This window comes from Hippoglossus hippoglossus, chromosome 4 (assembly GCF_009819705.1).
Source record: "Hippoglossus hippoglossus isolate fHipHip1 chromosome 4, fHipHip1.pri, whole genome shotgun sequence".
Lineage (NCBI taxonomy): Eukaryota > Metazoa > Chordata > Actinopteri > Pleuronectiformes > Pleuronectidae > Hippoglossus > Hippoglossus hippoglossus.
Genome location: NC_047154.1, coordinates 7,866,407 through 7,877,019, shown reverse-complemented (window position 1 = coordinate 7,877,019; position 10,613 = coordinate 7,866,407). Strand labels below are relative to the sequence as shown.

Below are 10,613 nucleotides of genomic sequence, written 5' to 3'. Positions count from 1 at the left end.
TAATGTGGCCCTGTGGAAAAGTGTCTTCCTGTCCAAGCACATTTCAGCAATTGTCTGTAGAGAAGTGTGTTGTGCGATGACTTCATTGTGTCTGCTATTGTAGGTTTCTGCAGGCTACTGTTAATTCTTTAATCCTAATGTATCCCCCACTGAGTAAGGACACATTCATATATAGAGGCGTGTTAGATGACAGATTTGTAGCCTTTGTTGTAAGTAGTTCATCGTAAGTTGCTGCATTAAATCCTGTCGCCTGTCCACATCTCAATCACTCTTCAGTCTGCACCATCTGAACAGCTACCTGTCAATCATCCATGACGTCTGTGTGTCAATCAAACCGACATGCCCACAAACCTACAGCTCTTTTAGCCCGAATATCATTTTCACATGGACCACCAGAACACTTTTAGGATGGAGTGAAGTTAATGAATGAGACCATAATGACTCATGGGAAAAGGTTATTGACTTAGTATTTGATGTGAGAAGTTGGCTTTTTTGAATCACGGTCTATGGAGCAAGAGATACATTCTTGTAGACAGCCCCTGCTGGATCTCTGAGGTGTTGCACTTTTAAGCACTTCATCTTCATCTTAATCAACTTCATCTTTCATTGCTGGAAGCTACATCCACTTTTCATATACAGTCTATGCTCTATATATTTGATGATGGACAGTGTCTGAGTCTGATACATGCAGATTTTAAGTCTATGTTGGTGAGCCTCTGGACCATACATACGAGACAGAGAATGGGGCACACCACAAGAGGAAGTTGTCGCAAGAGGAAGTTGTCCATGTGTCCTACCTGGCACTTGCTATCAGACACAGTGACCTAGTTTTTAACACGTGTCGTAATAAAGGTCGAGAGGACGGAAAACCTGCAGGAAGCAGCTGTCACAGAGAGAAAGCTGGTGCTGCGCTCATTTGTTTTTCCAGGGTCATTTTCACAATGGAGAGGAGTGGGGTCAGGCTTTAAAATGAGAGGGAGATGAGAAGATGCTATCTCCCACCCACTTTGGTTCAAACACTTTAGGACACATAGTGCACATGGCAGCAGTGTCTGTGTGGTCTGTGAACTTGTGTGTAGTGACAGGAAGTCATCTTCATCAATCCACAGACAACTGGAGTCTCTAAATTTACTCACACAGTTGTTTTTATATATATATATATGTATATATATATATATACATATATATATTCATAGTTGGTTTCATGTGTGTGCAAGCAGATCCATTTTTTACTCTTTGGCATACAAAAGAGGTTCTGGTGAGTAATGTGGGGGTTTTTGTAGACATTCACTGCTCCTGCAAAGCGCCCACTTCCTGTGTGACTCAGCTTCTTTATGTGTCAGACATGCCATTTTAATTGTTACAAATACGCATGCATGCACGCACGCACACACGCACATTCTGCAGCATCTGAAAAAAATGAAGCCTTTAAATTTCAAACGTGAATGCAAATATTCCTACATGCATCCCAACTCTTTTTGATGACTTACAAAGTCAGTCTCAGCTGTGTTACATCCTCAAATGCATAATTAGGCAGCAGAAGGGACATATAGAGAATCAAATAAGAAATTAGAATTAATGTTAAACAAAATGAATACACTTTGGCACAAAGACCACAGCAGGAAGTAGAATACCATTGAAGCAGTCCTATGAATAAGATGAATCCCCACTGGAGCCTGGACACTGGTGATGGTGATGAGGGATGGTGTAGGTGTGGAGGTGTGTCACTTAGTGAACACGGTTATGAACAATAACTAGCTAAATGACATGAGGAGAGATTTTAAAGTTTGACACTTTGAAGGGGTTTGGCTCAATGTGAGCGTGTCAGGTTGTGATTTGATGAAGAGAACAAATCAGCAGGTGGAGCATAGAGACAGCTGAACTGGACACAGGGACTGATGTTCTCCTACAATGAGTTAATGATCAATACCATAAAAAGAAGAGATGCAGATGGAGGCTTCACATGATGAAGAGCAGCCCAGTCTTCAGTCTTAAAGCTGAGCTGGTTTTTGATGAACTGGGCATAAGGTGAAAGCAAAGCTACCTGCAACTGCAACACACATATGGGAACTTCTGCAACAGTGTTGTATGTACATACAAGCCTTTGTGCTGTGTTTTTCTGCTGAGTTTGCATCACTCAACATAATAGGACAGGAGAGAGAGAGAGAGAGAGAGAGAGAGAGAGAGAGTGTGTGTGTGTGTGTGTGTGTGTGTGTGTGTGTGTGTGTGTGTGTGTGTGTGTGTGTGTGTGTGTGTGTGTGTGTGTGAGTGAGTGTGTGTATTGCATGCAGGAAGTGGTGTGTCACGATAAGCGCTCCGCCGGGGCATTTAGCGGTTGGGTGATCCGACAAACAGGGCCCGTTGTGATTGGCGGCAGAGCATCCGCTTGGGAAATGAGCGCAGAATGTTTCCCATGACAACTTGGGTGACTCTCATAGATATGACTCCACCTCATATCTCTCCACACTCCCATAATTATATCTTATACAATATACCATATATGACGTAACAAACATGCTACACAAACTAATGACTGTACAAACAATGAGCCCATTTATAAGCATGAAGGCAGCTGTGTGCTATATGTACATGTGATGTCAGTCAGAGGTCACCAATAAAGGTCATTTTATAGTCAGTAGATGTCAAGCTGTAATAGAAGAGATTGTGTTTGTGCTGAGCCCACCACTGGGAATGAGACAGTCTTTGTTATAGAAATAGATCACTGACTATGTGAGACGTTTTCCCAGAAAACCAAAGATGAACCCTGAACTGTCCAGTAGTAGCCTACAGGATCTAATGGCAGCATCTTTCCTCTTTGTCTCGGAGGGAAACGCTTTTCTGTTGAAGCCACTACTGCTTAAGAGGGACCCCAGACCCCTGTAAGTGGAAACGGGAATCCACTGTTACAGTGGACAGTAGTTCCCATGGTCCCACTTCCTGTCTGCTCCTGCCCATTTTCCTGTTGGATGATGTCATCGTGATCTCAGCCTTTTCTTTGCTCCCTTTTCGATCATTGACCGGCCGTGCAGGGCAGATCAGCGTCGATGTAGAAGGGGAATTCGCCCATGGCATCATTCAATAAAAGATTAGAGAGGGTTCACTGGATCTGATTGTCCTTTTACAGTGAGCTACACTAAGATCACTTCTTTCAGCCAGATTACTCAGTGTTACTAAATTAAAATTGCACAATGTAGCGTGGAGGGAGGTGGTCGGGAATTTCTCATCCCAGCATGTTGTCACCAGCTCACAGTTCATAAAAGAACTATAGCAATGCCCTTCTGCCAGACCTGCCTTCATGGACATTAAAGCAGATGGTGGCGGAGAATGTGCCGGCGCGTCTGGTCTTCAATCAGCGTTAAAGGGCACATGTCACTCCACTGCTCATGGTCGCCCAATTCAAGGTCAAGTCACTAACGCTTGCCCACAGTGCGACTTCAGGATCTGCAACCATATATTTCATTTTAATGCTACAAGCTTTATACTCCAGCTTGGCCAGTCTGATCCTCCAAGGAACATGGTTAAGTTGGCATATTTCCAGGCAACCACAGGCCATTCCTCTTTTGTGATTCACTGATGGTTGACCGAGCTATCAGAGCAGGGTCGTCCCCCTCTAAGGCGATTGACTCTTTTCCCATTGAATGCTGATTGTATCCATTCACATTGCAAAAGCCAAGTGGTTATTGGTGGGTTTGTTGACCAGTGGAAAAGGGTCTCTACAAGACAATGAAATGAGAAAGTTTTAACATGCTCAGTGCAATTTACAACTGTGCCCTGGCTTTCTCCTGCTGTGGTACATTTACATTTAGACTTGACTACAAATCAGACACATGCGTGACCAATTACCTATCCTCAAATGCAGTTAAATACATCGTTATTGTTGTTTGTTCGTCTTCTGACCTTGCTGTTCCGCTGTGTCTCCACCAGGTGTTCTATGTGTCAGACCTGTTCAAGCACAGGGTAAAGCCGGCCACGCCCCCACCCTCCCCAATCAAGAAGGAGCTGCTGCCTTCGTCCGACATTATCGAGAGGAACAATCACCACAACATGGTGTGAGAGAGGCCACACCTCTTTTCCTGTGACCGAGGAGCCAATAACAGCGCTGCTCGCCTCCCATCGGACAGTAGAATGTAGCGACGAGAGACTGTAGCTGCTTCTCAAATGGCACCCTCCTCCTCCACCCTTTTTTGTAGTGCCCGGCCAGGCACTTTGTGGACTAGGGTGTCAGATTTGAGAATTGCACAGCAGAGTCCACTCTCACTATCCAGACTTGTTATTTTCTTTTACGTTAACTACTAAACAACATTTGAGCCCATTGTTTTTGAGCAAAAACTGAAAAGAATTGGAAGCTAAAAGACAAAATTAATTAAGAAATTGATGACTTGACAGACAGAGCTGAGGGTGTGGAGGTTTGATAGAAGTGTAACCACCTGAAGGTAAAAACACTTATGAAGAAAATGAAGAAAAGAGACAAGATGAAAAAAAAAGACAAACCCCCTGCCCAGGGAGGGAGGGAGTTTCAGCGACGCCTCCTCTCTGAACTCTCTGTGGCCTCGGAACGCCGTTGGACAACAACTTCCTTTGCTACGGGAAGGATATTACTGCAATAACTAGCAGCATAGAAATATTAACATTATAGAAAAGTATAACTTATAGCACTGTTTTTAAGTCCATTGTCCGTTATCACCACTTGCTGCCTGAGATGTCTGACTGAAAGAAAGTTTGACGATGCTGAATATCCACGAGACAGAAATACTGACTCCTTAAAGCCAACCGAGCCCAGTGTGGTCCTCTCACAAGACCTCATCCTCAGGCCGGATGAAGAGGCTTTCATAACAATAACTCCTCTGCCCCTGCAAAGATCACACACTGATCTCTTTAGGCCCATACAACATCTTTCAGAGCAGTTTCTTTTCAAAAGTTTGGAAAGTGGAGCCCTCCAACCTCGTGTCTCTGTCTCCTGATTCAGCACGTCAGGCTTTTTAAGTATCGGACTGTCAGTGCAGCCTAAACCCGGGATGTTGCATTTCTTGAGGGTTAGATGTAGTAAAGCAGGGATATTTTCTGTGGAGGGAGGGAGACAGATCTCACAGCAGCCCCCTTCCAGCACCTGTACAAGAGACGTGGCTGTGCCATGCCTCTCTCTGGTGCTGGGGCCGTCTGTTGAGCCTCCTGAACGGGAGAGAGAATGGGTGGGCACAGTGAAGGGGGAGGGGGGGTGCGGTCTGTCGCCGTAGAAAGAGGGTGATGATTTACAGCTAAGCTGGCACATTATTTTGGGTTGATTTGGGCTCTTTCCGCTGGCAGGGAGGGGCCTCTCACCCACCCAATCACTCGTTGGCAATGGATGTTTGTGTGTCAATATGTGTGTGTGTGTGTGTATGTGTGTTTGTTTGTGTGGGTGTGTGTCCTTTATAGGCTTGTGCTTGTGTGGGTACACTTGTACTTGTACATGTACATCTTGTGTTTGTGTGTGTAAATATGTTTGAGCGCTGTGCCCTGTGAAACCCCCTCTTGATAAACAGTGTGTCGAATGAAACACACACTGTCAGCTGTGCCAAGTCTGTGTGTTTATGTGTGTGTGTCTTTGTGCGTGTGCCACTGTGTGTCAGAGAGCGAGAGAGCAGGTGGACGTTATACAAAAAAAACCTGTGGATCTAATATTTTTATTCATATCTTTAACCTTGTATGTTTATAGCCTGTCTCGTATAATCACTAACAGTTGTACAGAACCAGAAACAGACGCCCTTTTTATTTTCAGCCTACTCAGACATCCTCCTCCAACAACACACTCCGCCATGTTGCACATCTTTCTCATCGTATAGTCCGTCCTATCATTTCACAAAGCCGTTTCACTCTCTTTTTATAAATATATAAATAATGTATAGATGACTAAAAATAACTCTGTAAGATATTTGTTTAACATGTTTAGATATATCCACTATGATTACAGACCTGTGTTCTTTACAAAATGCTGCTTCAAAAGCATCAATTGACAGATTTTTGTATCTAAATAACTATTGTAGATTGTTATAGTTATGTTTGTAATATGCATTCAAAAAAATACATCCACAATTGTATTAAAATTCAATATTAGTATTTTTGTATTGTCTTGTTTTTTTGTACAAAAGAAATAGTAGCAATGCTGTTTTTTTCTGCAAAATGTACTTAGCTCTAATACATGTGCTTTTAAATAAAAAGCTCATTATGAACACAACTTTGGTTTGTTTTGACTTAATTTTGCATTTTGACTAACTAAAGTTTTTGAGACTGTAGTTTTGAATGGCTTTGTGGAGGATTTATTTATTTATCTTTTTAAATTGCTGGGCAGCATTTGCTTTCCGCATGCACAGTAATATATATATATTTAGGTACATGTTCACAGTAAGTGGAAGACTTCAAGTCAGTGATGGAGTGTATTTAGGATTACTATAGATGACTTAAGTACTTTAAGATACTTTATATAATCTCTGCTGTTAATCGCCTTCCTTAAAACAGGGTTTCTCTAGCTTTCAACTAATTAAATTGAAGACTTTTAAATATTTTATAAAAGACAGTTTAAGACCAATATCCGAATGAGAATCAGGAATATCAGATTCTTCCAGTATCCTTGTAGAGAAAAACCCTCAAAACGCCTTGTTATCTCTCAGACTACAGGCAGAGACAGTATAGGTATCCATCATTTTTCCCACAGTCAGCAAAGTGTACTGTGACAAATTCTCACCATGGATATTGATAGGTTATCAGTTTAGTATGACTTCATGCTAATATCTGTACGAGTTATCTGTACAGAGACATTACAAGTTATACCTGCCGCCAAAACATTCAAAACTCCTTTAAAGCACCACACAAGTAGATTATTTTATTAATCAACGTAGTTAAGACCTACCTAAATACATTTAACACACAGAATGTAATAGTTAACACATTTCAGACTTTAGTTTATTGAATTTTAGACTTTATAGCCTTTTAAGACCCCATAGCAACACTGCAAAAATACATTGTTTGATCCAAAAGCTACATGGAAATCCCCACATAGTAATGTGTAAAATATAATCTGAAATGTCACAGAGAAAGAAAGAAAGACACTTCCTATAGCAGTGAATGAGTCAATGAGTAGAGGCAGTCATTTACAGTCATCATTTGACTGATTATCATTATAGTGGCATGCATGTTTCCCATTGGTATCCTGTAAAGTGCACTGTTATATTGACAGTGACAGTACAGCTGGTCTGAGGTCAGTTGTAAAGAATAAAAGAAAAAAACACAGCACCAAACTGAGATTTACGGTGCCTGTGACCAGCTGGTGGGCCTGGGGTCAGCCATGCGTGGCTGTAATAGTAGAGGGCCTGCTGCTGAGGCAGAGAGAGGCCCATGTTGTGGTCCTGTTTGGCAGCAGCAGTGTGGAGCAGAGCTGGCACCAGGCCGTCACAGTCTGTACTGCTGCAGCTCTCTTTCACTGTGTGTCCCTCAGCATCACACAGTGTCCATCACATTTATTACCTCACATGTTTCCTTGATCCCAGCGTCCAAACCCGTGCACAAGTTCAAACGCACTGTTGCCATGTGAACACCTTGTAACTGTGTTGGTGATGTCGACGTTTGGACACGAGTTGGTTGGAAAGAAGAAATTCCTCCACCCTTGTTCCTCCACATGACCCTTATTCCGGGGGTCATGTTAGAAACAAGGTTGTTTTCACCACACCCCTGACTCAAGGAATTATATTAGAAATTGATCACGATAATCCACATATGAAAATAGAAAATGAAGCATAACTGAGTAACAGCGAATTAGACAACATTTTGATACACTCCAAGCTAGGGTTGGTAATCCTGGAAAAGCTGCAAAAGCAGGCTTTACTTTGAAAATATACAATTGATACATCCCACCCCCTCCCACCAGTCCTCTCACCAGAGATACCCCCCAACACATGAACGTGCACTGACAACTCCTAGAAGCCGACTTTTCTGTGACTTGCTAACTTCTGACCATTGTCTCTGCTTCACTGGTGTATGTCTCTCTGGCTTGTAAAGACTCCTGTCATGCACAGTGATAGCTCAGGCAGGTCGGTTAGTGACAGACAGGTACGCCGACCAATTTATTTGGTCCAAATGACCTTTGGTTGTGTTTATTACAGTCCTGCGAGGATCACAGACACCAACATTTTTTTTGGGACAACATCATTTATTCACAGCACGTGAAGAGGATTTCAGCTAATACGATGAAACGTGTTTCAGAAGCAACTCACCAACTCCACCTTTGAATGTGAAAAATAAAGTAATTTGTCAGAGGGTAAGTGGCAACAGCAAGTGAACCCCGTTCTGCTCCACTGGACCTTGTTAGAGATTCCTGTATAATTGCTGTGAAAAAGCTTTCCTTTCTGAGAAGAGAGCCAAAAAGATTGATAACACATGTCCACATGCCATGATCTGAATGACTCAACAGGGACATGAATATCACGCTCCTCTGAGAGCAGTAGGCTGCTGCAGTTATCTCATATGTAATATGTACTGGAAGCAAATGAGAGTGAGAATATGAAAGTGTGAAAAAGTAGTTTCAGTTCATGTTTAACTCGACAAAGTGGCTGTGAATTAGCATGTGTAAATGTGGTTAGTGGCTCTGAACTGGTGATTCACAACAAGGCTGACTAACAGACTTCTTTTCTTACTATGTTATAGCCCACTGGCACACATGATATAAAAAGCATCACTGCATAACAAGAGTGCTACTGTAGGTGGCTGTGTGTATGTACAGTATGTGTGTTAGAGAGAGTGAAGGAGCAGGAGCTGGAGCTGGCCTGTGGTGTGGGTGGCACCTCCATGAGAGCTGTCAGGAGGCCTGGAGCTCTGAGGGCCTTTTCTCTGCACCACAGTCCAGGGAACCACACAAGGCTGCATGGACCAGAGGAGAGCCAGAGGAGAGCCAGAGGATAGCCAGAGGAGAGCAAGAGGAGAGACAGAGGAGAGCAAGAGGAGAGACAGAGGAGAGACAGAGGAGAGCCAGAGGAGAGCCAGAGGAGAGCCAGAGGAGAGCCAGAGGAGAGACAGAGGAGAGCCAGAGGAGAGCCAGAGGAGAGCCAGAGGAGAGCCAGAGGAGAGCCAGAGGAGAGCCAGAGGAGAGCAAAGGGAGAGAGAGAGGAGAGCAAGAGGAGAGCCAGAGGAGAGCCAGAGGAGAGCCAGAGGAGAGCAAGAGGAGAGACAGAGGAGAGCCTGAGGAGAGCCAGAGGAGAGCCAGAGGAGAGCAAGAGGAGAGCCAGAGGAGAGACAGAGGAGAGCCAGAGGAGAGCCAGAGGAGAGCCAGAGGAGAGCAAGAGGAGAGACAGAGGAGAGCCTGAGGAGAGCCAGAGGAGAGCAAGAGGAGAGACAGAGGAGAGCCAGAGGAGAGCCAGAGGAGAGCCAGAGGAGAGCAAAGGGAGAGAGAGAGGAGAGCCAGAGGAGAGCCAGAGGAGAGCAAGAGGAGAGACAGAGGAGAGCCAGAGGAGAGTCAGAGTTGAGCCAGAGGAGAGCCAGAGGAGAGCCAGAGGAGAGCCAGAGTTGATCCAGAGGAGAGCCAGAGGAGAGCCAGAGGAGAGGCCAGGGCTTTGCACTTCCCTCAAGGAAATAGGAGCAGAGTCTCCCAGCAGTGAACTGTTTACAGTATGTCAGTCTGTTTAGAAGGTTTTTAGCACACATGAGGTGTGTAGACATAATAAGACCCGCCCACAGGACATGGGGTGGGAAAAAGGGGAAACCTGTGTATACGTAATAAAGAAAGAAAAGGAACTAAGAAGTTTGTGTCTGAATTCCAATTTATGATTTAAATGTTTTCCAGACATAAGGGAGAAAATACAGAGAAAGGTGAAAATGAAAAAATACTGACAGCTTCTTCGACCACCGAATACCCCATGCCGTGAAAATGGAGCAGCCTTTAAATTAATAAAAAAAAGAGATGTTTTAAGTATTAACCCAGTTTTTCATAAATCTACGATATTATATGGGTATCAGTGATAAAAACAAGGACAAGTGGGCTGTTGGATGAATAGACATGTGTAGGCAGCAGGAGGATTAATATCTGGGATTAATGTCATGTTTTCATGGTGATGATCGTGCATGAGAACACTGCGTCTTTGTCTCAGCGAGGGACATATCGGGGTGATTTTTGTTATGAATGAAGCCTCAATCTAATGGGCCTGAAATATATACATGGATCTCATGATAATTGTGGCAGAGAATGGATTAACCTATTTCTTATGCTCCAGTTTGAAGGTTTCATGTTTCTGTGTAGAATATATGCAGAAAAGTAAGTGACAGCAATCGCAAGTATACCATGAGTATTTTTTTTACCCATGACTCTGTGACTGTCTAAATCTGTCTTTCAGCTTTGGTCCAGACTGAAATATCTCAACAACTACTGAATGGATTGCAATTCAAATTATTGCAGATATTCCTGGTTCCAATAGAATGAATCCTAACAACTTTGGTTATCCTAAAGTCAAAAATGTAATGACAAAAAAGTTATAATAGATTATGAGAATGAAGGAAAACAATTTTTTTTAAGAGATAAGCAGCTCGGAAAACCTGTGCACGTCAGTTTCACTGTGTCTAGATCCAAAATCTTGATTACCAGACTTTGTATT

The 10,613-nt window shown here is 43.2% G+C and overlaps 1 protein-coding gene across 2 annotated transcripts in view; it reads left to right on the top strand.

Moving 5' to 3' along the window:
• Positions 1–6,096, top strand: part of plpp3 (phospholipid phosphatase 3) — a 31,406-nt gene extending 25,310 nt beyond the window's left edge. The window contains exon 7 of one of the 2 annotated variants that reach the window (XM_034583829.1): positions 3,925–6,096. In XM_034583829.1, coding sequence (XP_034439720.1) covers positions 3,925–4,053 — 129 coding nt within the window. In that variant the 3' untranslated portion in view covers positions 4,054–6,096. The remainder of the gene's footprint in view (positions 1–3,924) is intronic. The other variant, XM_034583828.1, reaches the window with a different exon arrangement.
• The last annotated feature ends 4,517 nt before the right edge of the window (positions 6,097–10,613 follow it).